The sequence below is a fragment of the Cynocephalus volans genome, chromosome 3 (genome assembly GCF_027409185.1).
Source record: "Cynocephalus volans isolate mCynVol1 chromosome 3, mCynVol1.pri, whole genome shotgun sequence".
NCBI lineage: Eukaryota > Metazoa > Chordata > Mammalia > Dermoptera > Cynocephalidae > Cynocephalus > Cynocephalus volans.
Window position 1 is genome coordinate 94,725,716 of NC_084462.1, and position 14,642 is coordinate 94,740,357.

Genomic DNA, 14,642 nt, shown 5'->3' on the forward strand with positions numbered 1-14,642 from the left:
AGAGAAACTTTTTAACCTCTGGAAAACTAACTTCTTTACCTAGCATTCAAAGGGTTTGTTTCTTTTGTAATTTTCTCACATGACTGAAATGTGAAAAAGATTGGAACAAACTTATTCCCTGTAAAATGGGCAAGAACAAGATCACTGTCAAGGGAGTAATTCCTATAGGCTTTGGAATCCTAATTACCTGCCTGCTAGGTCCACAAGGTTGATCTTGCTAGCTATTTCAGAGGGAAGGCTGTTCTCCAGGATTGCCTAAGGGAGAAAACATATTTAAAGTCTGTCATTTGGAATGATGTGTACTTTTTTCCCATTTAGACACTCTTCTAACCAAGGTGATATTTTGGATTTTTATCCAACTCACTCAACAAATCTGTATTCTTTTTTCGTTGTTGTTAATTTTATTGGTTATGCATATTCATAGGGTACAAAGCTGATCGTCGCCATTAGGTGTGCTTTCTCCCTCTGCAAGTCCAACACACCACTGTGGTCTTTCTTTCCTTCCTTCCTTCTCTCTTAGCTCCCACTTATGAGTGAGGACATGTGGTATTTTTCCCTCTATGCCTGGCTTACTTCACTCAACATAATTTTCTCCAAGCTCATCCACGTTTCTGTAAATGGCAGAATTTCATTCTTTTTTATGGCAGAGTAGTATTCCATCGTATATATATACCACATTTTTCTTATCCAGTTGTCCATTGATGGATATTTACATTGGTTCTATATTTAGGTTATTGTAAATAGAGTTGTAATGAATATGGGAATGCAGGTATCCCTTCGACATGATGATTTCCATTCCTTTGGGTATATACCTAGTAGTGGGATTGCTGGATCATATGGTAGATCTATCTGTACTTGTTTGAGAAACCTCAATACTGTTTTCCATAGTGGTTGTACTAATTTACAGTCCCACCAACAGTATAGGAGTGTTCCCTTCCTTCCCCATCCTTGCCAGCATCTATGATTCTCCATCTTTCTGATTATAGCAAGCCTAACTGGGTTGAGGTGATATCTCAATGTGGTTTTAATTTGCATTTCCCTGATGATTAGTGAAGTTGATCATTTTTTTAAGTGCCTGTTGGCCATTTCTATGTCTTCCTTAGAAAAATGTCTATTCAGATACTTTGCCCATTTTTAATTTTTATTTATATTTATTTTTTTATTTTTCTATTTTTTTAAATTTTAATTTTTATTGAATCAAAATTGATTATACATATTTTTGGGTTTCAACATTGAGATATGTTGATCAAATCAATATTACTAGTATATATACTGTTACAAATTATAATTATTCTTTATGCCCCTTGTCCAATTCCTCCTCATCCCTCTTTCTCTATCCCCTCCCCCCTCTAATTACCCTAGATTTCTTCTCTCCCTCTGAAAGAATAATGGTTACTCTATTGATTTGCTGCCCAAATGATCTGTCCAATGCTGAGAAGCATGATCAGGTCCCCCAATACTATCATAGAGGAGATGTCTCTTCCATCACTATGAAATGGGCTCTGTGGAGACAGACATCCTCCTCCTTTCTTTATCTCTGCTGGTGACTCTCCTTGTGTCAACTCACTCCAGTGGCTTGCGGACCATCTGCGTGGTGGTTGTGACATCTAGCCATCTTCACAGCAGCCATGGTTATCGTGGCAGCTATGGTGGGCCACCCATATGGAGGAGATGTTTTTGACCTGCTCTGTGGTGCTGACAAGTGTGCCTGGTTGTGGAGAGTGTCTGATCCCCAGTTCCATGCCCCAGGTCACCGAGTGGGTCCCAAGGCACTGGCACAGTGTGCCTGGTTGTGGGAGGGGGGTCCAGTCCCCTTCTCCATGCCCCAAATCCCCGGCTGGGCCCCGAGGTGCTGGCATGGGGTGCCTGGTTGTGGGAGGGGGGCTCTGGTCCCAGGCTCCATACCCCAGGTCCCTGGGTGGGCCCTGAGGCACTGGCGTGGGGTGCCTGGTGGTAGGAGGGGGATCTGGTCCCCTTCTCTATGCCTCGGGTCCACGCCTTTGCCCATTTTTTAATTGGGTTTTTTTTTACTGTGTAATTGTTTGAGTTCCTTGCATATTCTGGATACTAATCTGTTGTTGGATGTATAGTTTGCAAATATTTTCTCCCACTCTGTAGATTGCCATTTCACTCTGTTGATTGTTTCCTTTGCTGTGCAGAAGCTTTTAAGTTTGATATAGACCCATTCATTTTTCTTTTGTTGCTTGTGCTTTTGGGCTTCTGTTCATAAAGTCTGTGCCCAGTCCTAGTTCCTGAAGTGTTTCCCCTATATTTTCCCTTAGTAGTTTTATAGTTTCAGGTCTTAAACTTCAGTCTTTAATCCATTTTGAGCTGATTGTGGTATATGGTGAGAGGTGCAGGTCTAGTTTAATTCTTCTGCATATGGATATCCAATTTTCCCAGCAGCAGTCATTGAAGAGGCAGTCTTTTCCTGAATGTATGTTTTTGTTGTCTTTGTCAAATATCAATTGCCTGTAAGTCTGTGGGTTGATTTCTGAGTTCTCTGTTCTGTTCCACTGGTCTGAGTGTCTATTTTTATGCCATTACCATGCTGTTTTGGTTACAATAGCTTTGTAGTATAATTTGAAGTCAGGCACTATTATGCCTCCAGCATTAGAATGTCATTGGTATTTTGATGGGGACTGCATTGAATCTATATATTGCTTTGGGTAGTATGGACATTTTTACAATATTAATTCTTCCAACCAATTAATTCCATCCAAGAGCATGGAATACCTTTCCATCTTTTTGTGTCTTCTTTAATTTCTTTCAGTAGTGGTTTGTAGTTCTCATCATAGAGATCTTTCACCTCCTTGGTTTTAAATTGATTCCTAGGTATTTTTTTGTTGTTGTTGACTATTGTTAAGTGGGCTTACCTTTTTCATTTTTCTTTCTGTTAGTGCATTTTTGCAGAATATATGCGCAACTGATTTGGGGGCATTGAATTTGTATCCTGCAACATTACCGAAATTATTAATCAGCTCTAACAGCTTTTTAATAGAGTCTTTAGGTTTTTCTAAATATAGGATCATGTCATCTGCAAATAGGGACAGTTTAACTTCATCTTTTCCAATATGGATGCTCTTTATTTCTTTCTCTTGCCTGATTGCTCTAGCTAGTACCTCCAGTACTATGCTAAATAGGAGCGGTGAGAATGGGCATCCTCGTCTTGTTCCTGTTCTTAAGGGAAAAGCCTTCAGTTTTTCCCCATTCAGGATGATATAGGTGGTGGGTTTGTCATAGATGGCTTTCCCGTGTTGAGATATTTTCCTTCTATACCTAATTTGTTGAGGGTTTTTATCATGAAGGGATATTGAATTTTGTCAAATGCTTTTTCTACATCTATTGATAATCATATAGTGTTTGTCCTTGATTTTTTTGATATGATGTATCACATTTATTGACTTGTGTATGTTGAATCATCCTTGCATTTCTGGAATGAATCCCACTTGCTCATGGTGTATACATATTTTTAAGTGTTGCTGTATTCTGATTGCTAGTATTTTATTGAGGATTTTTGCATGTATATTCACCAGAGCTATTGGTTTGTAGTTCTCTTTTTTTGTTGTATCTTTGTCTGCCTCTGGTATCAAGGTGATGCTGGCCTCATAGAATGAGTTTGGGAGCATGATCTCTGTTTCATTTTTGGAATAGTTTAAAAAGAATTGGTATTAATTCCTCTTTAAAGGTTTAGTAGAATTCAGCAGTAAAGTCATCCACTCCTGGGTTTTTCTTTTTTGGGAGATTGCTGATTACTACTTCAGTCTCACTGCTTGTTATTGGTCTGTTCAGGTTTTCTATTTCTTCTTGGTTCTGTTTTAGTAGTTTGTATGTGTCTAGAAATGTATCCATTTCCTCCAGGTTTTCAAAATTGTTGGTGTGTGTGTACTTGTTTGTCTTAGCCTCTAATAATTTTTTGTATTTCTGTGTAATCATTAAAACTGTGTAATCAGTTTTAATGTCTCCTTTTTCATTTCTGATTTTTGTTATTTGAATCTTCTCTCTTCTTTAATTTTTGCTAACCTAGCTAAAGGTTTGAATATTTTGTTTATCTTCTCAAAAAACCAATTGTTTGCTTGATTTTTTTGTATTTTTTGGGGGGGTCTCTATATTATTTAGCTCTGCTCTAATCTTAATTATTTCTTTCTGTCTGCTAAATTTGGGATTGGATTGTTCTTGTTTTTCTAGTTCTTTGAGGTATGGCATTAGGTTGTTTACTTGAAATCTTTCTATTCTTTTGATGTAAGCATTTATTGTGATGAACTTCCCTGTTAGGTCTGCTTTTGCGTATCCCACAGGTTTGATATGACGTGTCTTTATTTTCATTGTTTACTAGAAATTTTTTGATTTCCTGTTTAATTTCTTCTTGAACCCATAGGCCATTCAGGAGCCTGTTGTTTAATTTCCACGTATTTGTATAGAGTCCTGAGTTTTGCTTGTTATTAATTTCTAGTTTTAATCCATTGTGGTCTGAAAAGATTATTGAGATGATTTCAATTTTTTTAAAGTTAGTGAGTCTTGATTTGTAACCTAACATGTGGTCTATCTTGGAGAACATTCTGTGTGCTGACTAGAAGAATGTATGTTCTGTAGTTGCTGGATGAAATGTTCTGTAGATATGTGCCAGGTCCAATTGGTCTAAAGTGTAGTTTAAATTCTGTATTTCTCTGCTGATTTGTTGCCTGGATGATCAGTCTAATGATAACAGGGGGATGTTTAGATCTCCCACTATTATCGTATTGGGATCTCTCTCTTTAGGTCTAGTAGTGTTTGCTTTATATATCTGGGTGCTCCAGTGTTGGATGCATATACATTTATGGTTGTTTTCTTCTTGCTGGATTGAACACTTTATCACTATATAGTGGCCTTCTTTGTCTCTTTTAATGGTTTTTGGTTTAAAGTCTATTTTGCCCAATATAAGAATAGCTACTCCTGCTCATTTTGGGTTTCCATTTGTGTGGTATATCTTTTTCCATCCTTTCCCTTTTAGTCTGTGTGTGTATTTACTGGTGAGATGAGTCTCTTTAAGAAAGCATAGAGCTGGGTCTTGATTTTTTGATCCAGCCCATCAGTCTGTGTCTCCTGAGTGGGGAGTTTAATCCATTTACATTTAGGGTTGATATTGATAGGTATTTTCCTGGCATTTTATAGCTTTTTGATTAGATGTTTTGAGTATCATTTGTTCCTTTGTTCTCCTTTGATTATAGGTCTTCAATGTTTGTGGGGGTATTTTGGGGGGTTTTTTTTGAGGTAGTATGAATTAATTTTTTGTCTTTCTCACTTGCATTTATGTTTTACTAGTGGGTTTCGTTCTTACTTGTATATTCATGGTAGTGATTATTGTTTTTCAGATTCCAGATGTAGGATTCCCATGAGAATTTCTGGCAGGAATGGTCATGTTGTGATGAACTCCCACAGCTTTTGTCTGGGAGATGCATTATTTCTCCCTCATTTCTGAAGTATAGCCTTGCCAGGTATAGTATTCTTGGCTGGCAGTTTTTTCTTTTTTTTTTTTTTTTGTCGTTTTTTCGTGACCGGCATTCAGCCAGTCAGTGCACCGGTCAGTCCTATATAGGATCCGAACCCGCGGCGGGAGCGTCGCCGCGCTGCCAGCGCAGCACTCTACCAAGTGCGCCATGGGCTCGGCCCGGCAGTTTTTTCTTTTAGTATTTCGAATATGTCATCCCATTTTCTTTTGCCTATACAGTTTCAGTTGAGAAGTCTGCTGTTAGTCTGATGGGGGCTCCCTTATAAGTAGCTTGATGCTTTCTCTTGCTGCTCTTAGGATTCTCTCATTGTCTCTGAGCTTTGCCAGTTTGACTATAATGTGTCTTGGAGAGGATCTTTTTGAATTGATACTGTTTGGGGATCTTTGAGCTTCCTGGATCTGAAGGTCTATGTCTCTCCCTATACCTGGGAAGTATTCAATTATTATTTCATTGAATAGATTTTCAATGCCTTTACTTTTCTCCTTCCCTTTAGGAACACCTATGATTCAGATGTTTGTGTGCTTAAGGTTACCTGCTAGCTCTCTCAGAGATTCTTCATTTTAAAAAAATTCCTTTCTCCTTTTTTTGTCTGCCTGGGTTATTTCATAAAGACCATATTTGAGTTTGGAAATTCTTTCTTCTGCTGTTCTAATCTGCTGCTTAAGCTCTCAGTTGTTTTTTATTTGATCAAATGCATCTTTCAGTTCTAAGAGTTCTGTTACATTCTTTTTTAAGGTATTAATCTCGTTGTAAATTTCATCCATCATATCCTGGGTATTTTTTCTCATTTCGTTGTTTTGTCTTACAGAGTCCTCTTTTATTTCATTGAGTTTCCTTAAGATAGTTACTTGGAATTCCTTTTCAGTCATTTCAAGGGTTTCTTGTTCTATAGGGTCTGGTAATTGAGAGTTACTGAATTCTTTTGGTGGTGTCATATTTTCTGATTTTTCCATATTTCTAGTATCTCTATGTTGAGTTTTGGTCATCTGGTAGGGCAACTGCTTCTTCTATTACTTTGGAGTGGGCTTTGAGGAGAAAGACTTCTTCCTCTTTTTCCAGGCTCTCTCCTCTTTCTGGGATTCCCATTAAACTTGTGTTGGTACACTGAATGGTGTCCCACAGATTCACGTGGCTCTATTAATTTTTCTTCAATCCTTTCACTCTCTCTTCTGCAAACTAGATGATTTCTATTGGTCTACCTTCAAGTTCATTAAGTTTTTCACCATCTCAAATCTGCTATTAGTCCCAACAGTGAATTTCATTTCACTTATTGTACATTTCAATTCCAGAATTCCCATTTAAAAATTAATTTCTATCATTTTATAGAAAAGCTGCTGGTTTTCCCAGCCTTCCCTTCCCTGGTTGAATGACCCCACTGACAGAGCTCAAGGTGTGGGTGGGAATGGAAGCACCCTAAAGCAAAAACACCATACATTTGCACTGTTCTTAACTGAAAGTCAGTATTTTTTTTTTTTTAATAAATGCTTCTCAGTTTGTTATATGCCTTGAGTCTATATGTAGAACACTGAAACAGTTTTGTCCAGCTTTATAGTTGCTTTTTGGGGACAGAATTTGTCAACCTTCTCACTCCATCAAAATGGAAGTGAATCTTTTAATTTTTCATTTTAATGCTATTTTCCTTTCAACCTTGATTTCCTTTTAAGTACCCATACTGATCACGTAGATGTGAAAGTGTTTTGAAATGGTAAATTTACTTTGAAAAGTAAAATATAAGAAGATATTTAGATTAGTCTTTATGATATGCTTCTACCCTTTCCAGGTGTATAGTTTAACAGATTGTATGTATATCTTCTTTATAAGATTAGATTATATCAGAAGACCTGTAAATAGGAGTGTACGAGGAAAGGAAAAGAAATAGAAAGGAAGACAAGAAAGTGGTCAAAAGAAACAAGGAGAAGAAGCCTCACCAAATATAAGGGGTAACCAACCTGCGTGTAGTGAATAGTGAAGATGGCATGGGATCTGCTGCTCGCCTCATGAACGTGGGTGGCTGCTGTGATTCTGGGTATACAAGGGAAGACAGTTAAGACAAGGATTGTTCATTTATGATGGATCCTTCAGGATCCATGGAGAACACAAGAAATGTTAGTGCTGAGTTTCACAGATAAGAATCTTAAAAACATCCATGTTTAGTGCAGTACAGTTAGGAGAATGGTCTGGCAGAAGCAGCACTCTAGGTGTTGCTATCTATAGCTAAGTATAAGAGGGAGTGTAGCATCATACTAAACCATGTTGGAACATTTTTAAAAAGCAATAGAAGCAAAAATCAGAGTGAAAAAGGGAATACTAAAGTGTATTCAACCTGGAAGACTATCCCCAAGACCGACCCATTTAAATAAGACAAGCCTGCTGAAGAAGAAGCCTCATAGAGAGAGAGGGTAAGTTGTGATTAAACACAAAATTTTAATCTTAGAGTGTCAGAAAGGCTTTTGAAATGAGATCTCGAATTATATCATTTGTCATTTAAGCCAGATGGAATTTATAATCTCCCTTAGAAATCCATTCCAGTGTTAACCCTTCAAGTCAGGAAAGTTTTCCCTTTATCTAAATCTGTCAGTCATGCTCTAGTTTAAGACCATCTCACTGACTTCTATCCTCGGAGGAGCTGTAGAACTAAAGAAAAGGGTCAAAATGTAGAGGCTGGTCTCATGACTGAAGGATAAACAATAAAAGGTGGAGCCTGACATTTAAAGATCAAGGAGTTCAGGGTATCCTGAAGACCAGAAGCAAGTACCTCCAGGAGAGTTCCATGAAACCCTAGAAGTAGACAACTAAATTAAAATTTTTTCCTTTATGTTAAATTAACTTGGGCCTGCTATTAATAGTGTAAATAGAAGACTCGAAACACCCTCCCCCCCAACCACGGAAAAAAAGCCTTTTTAAAAAAGGCATTTACTAATAACATTGTAAGTATTTCATAGTAACTGACAATATGGAATGTTATCACAATTTACAATAGCTTTCAGGAGAATCTACAGCACTTACTCATACAAGACTCAAAACAGTCTTTCGGGAGCAAAACTAGAAGAAATATGGTTTTCTGAAACATTTTACGCTATACTTGTCCTTATTTCTATCAAGCCCAAGGAAATAATCTTTTATTTGATCAAAACACCAGAAGCTATATATTATAAAATCAATTATAAAGTAACCCTCTGGGCTTACTGCCTAATATTATTACATCCAGAACAAACTCCTGCTTTGTTACTAGTGAAAAGAGCACTAAATCTTAGTCATCGGCTCTTATACTGGGTACATTACTGTTCTGGGAATATCTCTTCAGACATTATACGTCTCAAAATACACTCCTAAGGGGAATGAGAACACAGGACAGGAGAATGAGGCTGAAGGAATAATAGAAACAAACAAACCTGTTACCTGTTTGCTATTCCCTCCTCCAAGAGTTCAATTACTTGCTTATAGTCGGTAACTACATGTTGGGATAAACCTATAAGATTTGTGAGGAGGAAAAAAGATATTAAACACAATTTTTGGTAAAGTTTAACCCTTTCCTATAGATCTTTATCATTCCTATTTCATATCATTTGATAGACATGAATGAGGCAATTTGGCTAAATTCATTCAGACAATAAATTAAATCAACAAACATTTATTGTCAGTCTACTGTCAGATACTAAGATAGGCTCTAGGAAACAGGTCTCTGCCCTCACAGTAAGTATGGTCTAGAATTCATACAGTGGCTTTGCTAACAATGACAACTCCTTACAATTCTGCTACACAGGTTATAAGAAATGTTCTCATATATTACCTCATTTGGCTCTCACAAAATTCCTGAAGTAGGCAGGTGCTGTTTTCCCCACAAGGTGGCAGGCTCAGTTTGACATACAAAATATCTAGTACACATGTCCCTATTCTCCCATAGTATATAATCATGAGAACTTTTACTATATAAGACAACATGGCCAAGTGCTACAGGAGTGAGAGAGATAATAAATGCCAATGAGATCAGGAGAAGGGTCAGGGCAGGCTCTTTGGAAGAAGTAAGACTTGAATTTAGCCACTATAGAATGGGTAGGCTTTAGATAAGTGAAGAGGAGCCTAAATGCATGAAAGTAAATCTTCATGACTGGTTATGACCAAGTCACAAACGGCCTTCACAACTGTGCTAGAGAATATCTGTTTTAGAGATTCAGGAACAAAGTAACTGCACGGGATTACTGCTAAATATAATTACACCAATAATTAACAAAATAATTTGAGCACTGACTGAATTTTTATATATTAAGGAATAATTGTAACTTAGATATTATAATAGTTCTGTGGTTTTTTAAAAAAATTCCTTATCTCTTAGGGCTACATACTATAATATTAATAGACAAATTGATGCGACATTTGGAAATCTGCCTCAAGATAAGATAGGATGAGGGAAAGTGGACAGAAATTTAGATAGAGCAGGATTGGCTAAGACTTAATGATTACTGTGACTGGGTAATAGGCACACGGCAGTTCATTATGCTACTCTATTTTTGTGCATGTTTGAAATTCTCTATAATAAAGAGTTTTAAAAATTTATGGAGACTTTCTGCTTTTGACAATAGCAAGTTAAATAATATAAACCAACCATTCCACTAAAGAGTATTAGAAAATACTAAACAAAATATAAAAGACATCAGCTTGAAATCACAGAGAGATAACCAGATATTTAAAAACTTCCAAACCATTTACTAGGGGAGCATGGAAGCCCAGAGAGATAAGGCCAACATTTGGAGATGCTTTTCCCCTGGGGTCATCTGCCAAATCTTAAGGGCTAAGAGCAGATTTTGTAACAATCTCACAAAGATGGAGAGACAAAACTGCAGTACAGAGCCTAACCAGGGTAGATTCTTTGGAATCCCACTTCTTTGGGTTATAAACCCAAAGGGCTAAAACACAGGAGTAGGTTGAATTAGAAATAAGCCTTTGAAAGGACTGCAGCTCAACTTTGAACATTTTCAATCCTTACATTGCACTGAGGTGATTCTGGATCACTAGTATGTACAGAAACCTAATACAAATAAATGTAAATCTTCTACAGAGGATGAAATCATTGTCCTACACTTCCAAATTATTTCTACAAAAATTTTTACAAATATTATCTGGCAAAAAATTATAATAAACACATGAATAGACCTGACAACTTAATTGAAACCAGGAAAAATAATAGTTAATAGAAAGTGACACCAAAAGACCCAGATATTGGAGAACCTAGACAGAAGTTAAAGTAACTCTGCTTACTATATTCAGGGAGCTAACACACAAAATTACAAAATTTCAGAGAAAATTGGAAACTATAATAAAAGAATCAAATGGAAGTTTGAGAAATGAATAATACTATAAATGAAAACAAAACCTTGATATGTAAGTGTAACAGCAGATTAGACATAGCTGACAAAAGAATTAGTGAATAGGAAGAAAGATCAGAAACATATTCAAAATTTAGCAGAGATAAAATATAAAAATATATATGAGAGGGTAAAAGTTATAGAGCATATAGGGAATAGGTCCAACATAACTATAATTGGAGATACAAAAGGAGAGGAAAGTATGGGGTAAAAGCAGTATTAGGAAAGGTAACAGCTAAGAACATTCCAAAACTGATAAAGGAATATAAAATTACAGATTCAAGAAGTCCAGCATGATTTTTAAAAAGTCTAAATTTATCCCTCAGTACTTCATGACAACCTGTTGAAAATCAAAGACAAAAAGAGAGTCAGAAACCACAGGCACCCTCCTCTGCCAGAACAAAAGGCAGGAGAGTACTGCAAACACCGCTTCTACACAGGTGGTCCACCATAGCCACTGCCACAGCTTCTGCCACAGCAAGGACAGCTCATCGCCACAGGAGCAACCATGAGGACTGTGCAGGCAGTCAGATGCACACTTGACTGCACTGATACAAGAAGAGTCACCCAGGGATCCTTGAAAAAGAGGACGAAGTCTTTCTCCTCAATGCCCACTCCAGAGTAACAGAAGAAGCAACTGCTTTACCAGATGACCAGATATTAATGCAAAGATACTAGAAACATGAGAGAACAAGAAAATATGATACTACCAAAAGAATTCAGTATTCTCAAGTACTAGACTCCACAGGTCAGGAAACCCTTGGAACGACTGAAAAGGCATTCTGAGCAATAATCTTAAGGAAATTCAATGAGACAAGAGAATCCTCAGACACCACAATGAAACGAAAAAAAAAAAAAACAAGATATGAAGGAGGAAAGTTACAAGAGATTAATAAATTTAAAAAGAGTGATGCAGAACTCCTGAAACTGAAAGATTCATTCAATGAAATAAAAAACACAACTGAAAGCTTAGTAGCAGATTAGAACAAGCAAACAAAAAAATTTCTGATCTTGAAGATGGTCTTTTTGAAAAAAACCAAGGTGGACAAAAAATAAATAAATAAAATAATTTTTTAAAATGAAGAAAATCAGGGCCAGCCTGTGGCTCACTTGGGAGACTGTGGGGCTTATAACACCAAGGCCATGGGTTTGGATACCTATATAGGGATGGCCAGTTAGCTCATTTGGGAGAGCATGGTGCTGACACCACCAAGTCAAGGGTTAAGCTTCCCTTACTGGTCATCTTTAAAAATAAATAAAAAAATAAATAAAATAAAAATGAAGAAAATCTAAGAGAGCTAGCAGACACAAACATCTGAATCGTGCGTGTTCCAGAAGGAGAGGACAAAGGAAAAAGCACTGAAAAGCTATTCAATGAAATAACAAATAACATTCCAGGTATAAGGAGAGACATTGACTTGCAGACCCAGGAAGCTCAAAGGTCCCCAGATTGAATCCAAAAAGATCCTCTCTGAGACACATTATAGTTGAACTGGCAAAGCTCAAAGACAAAGATAGAATCCTAAAAGCAAGAAAAGTGTCAAGTCACCTATAAGGAAGCCCTCATTAGAATAAAAGCAGACTTATCAACTGAAACTCTACAGGCCAGAAGAAAATGAGATGATATATTCAAAATATTTAAAAAACAAAACAAAAACACTGCCAGCCAAGAATACTATACCCAGCAAGGCTATCCTTCAGAAATGAGAGAAAAATAGTGTATTTCCCAGACAAAATAAAACTGCAGGAGTTCAGCAATCCACAATCAGCCCTGCAAGAAATCCTCACATGAGTCTTACATCTGGAATCCAAAAAACAATTATTGCTACCACGAATACACAGAAAGGACAAACCCCACTGGTAAAACTGAAATGCAAACGAGAAAAAAATATACGTATCTTACCACCTCAAAAAACCAACATTGAAGATGAATAATAAAAGGGGAAGAAAGGAACAAAAGATATTTAAAACATCTAAACAAAAAGTGATAAAATGCCAGGAGTAAGACAAAATCTTTTTTTTTTTTATTTTATTTTATTTTATTTTTATTTATTTATTTATTTATTTTTAAATTTTTATTTTGTCGATATACATTGTGGCTGATTATTGCTCCCCATCACCAAAACCTCCCTCCCTTCTCCCTCCCCCCCTCCCCCACAACAATGTCCTTTCTGTTTGCTTGTCGTATCAACTTCAAATAATTATGGTTGTTATATCTTCTCCCCCCCCCCCGGTTTGTGTGTGTGTGTGTGTGTGAATTTATATATTAATTTTTAGCTCCCTCCAATAAGTGAGAACATGTGGTATTTCTCTTTCTGTGCCTGACTTGTTTCACTTAATATAATTCTCTCAAGGTCCATCCATGTTGTTGCAAATGGCAGTATTTCATTCGTTTTTATAGCTGAGTAGTATTCCATTGTGTAGATGTACCACATTTTCCGTATCCACTCATCTGATGATGGGCATTTGGGCTGGTTCCAACTCTTGGCTATTGTAAAGAGTGCTGCGATGAACATTGGGGAACAGGTATACCTTCGACTTGATGATTTCCATTCCTCTGGGTATATTCCCAACAGTGGGATGGCTGGGTCGTATGGTAGATCTATTTGCAATTGTTTAAGGAACCTCCATACCATTTTCCATAGAGGCTGCACCATTTTGCAGTCCCACCAACAATGTATGAGAGTTCCTTTTTCTCTGCAGCCTCGCCAGCATTTATCGTTCATAGTCTTTTGGATTTTAGCCATCCTAACTGGGGTTAGATGGTATCTCAATGTGGTTTTGATTTGCATTTCCCGGATGCTGAGTGATGTTGAGCATTTTTTCATATGTCTGTTGGCCATTTGGATATCTTCCTTAGAGAAATGCCTACTTAGCTCTTTTGCCCATTTTTTAATTGGGTTGCTTGTTTTCTTCTTGTAAAGTTGTTTGAGTTCCTTATATATTCTGGATATTAATCCTTTGTCAGATGTATATTTTGCAAATATTTTCTCCCACTCTGTTGGTTGTCTTTTAACTCTTTTAATTGTTTCTTTTGCTGTGCAGAAGCTTTTTAGTTTGATATAATCCCATTTGTTTATTTTTCCTTTGGTTGCCCGTGCTTTTGGGGTCGTATTCATGAAGTCTGTGCCCAGTCCTATTTCCTGAAGTGTTTCTCCTATGTTTTCTTTAAGAAGTTTTATTGTCTCAGGGTGTATATTTAAATCCTTAATCCATTTTGAGTTGATTTTAGTATATGGTGAGAGGTATGGATCTAGTTTCATTCTCCTGCATATCGATATCCAGTTATCCCAGCACCACTTGCTGAAGAGGCAATCCCTTCCCCAGTGAATAGGCTTGGTGCCTTTGTCAAAGATCAGATGGCAGTAAGTGTGTGGGTTGATTTCTGGATTCTCTATTCTATTCCATTGGTCAGTGTGTCTGTTTTTATGCCAGTACCATACTGTTTTGGTTATTATAGCTTTGTAGTATAGCTTAAAGTCAGGTAGTGTTATGCCTCCAGCTTTATTTTTTTTGCTGAGCATTGCTTTGGCTATTCGTGGTCTTTTATTGTTCCATATAAATGTCTGAATAGTTTTTTCCATTTCTGAGAAAAATGTCTTTGGAATTTTGATGGGGATTGCATTGAATTTGTATATCACTTTGGGTAGTATGGACATTTTCACTATGTTGATTCTTCCAATCCAAGCGCATGGAATATCTTTCCATCTTCTTGTATCCTCTCTAATTTCTCTCAGCAGTGGTTTGTAGTTCTCATTATAGAGATTTTTCACCTCCTTGGTTAACTCTA

At 36.9% G+C, this 14,642-nt stretch overlaps 1 protein-coding gene across 1 annotated transcript in view; it reads right to left on the minus strand.

The window, feature by feature from the left end:
* STARD9 (StAR related lipid transfer domain containing 9) overlaps positions 1–14,642 on the minus strand; it is a 139,352-nt gene that overhangs the window by 48,928 nt on the left and 75,782 nt on the right. Inside the window, exons 8-10 of the mRNA XM_063090064.1 lie at positions 8,889–8,958; positions 7,439–7,511; positions 188–255 (exon numbers count right to left, since the gene is read on the minus strand). Coding sequence (XP_062946134.1) covers positions 188–255; positions 7,439–7,511; positions 8,889–8,958 — 211 coding nt within the window. The remainder of the gene's footprint in view (positions 1–187; positions 256–7,438; positions 7,512–8,888; positions 8,959–14,642) is intronic.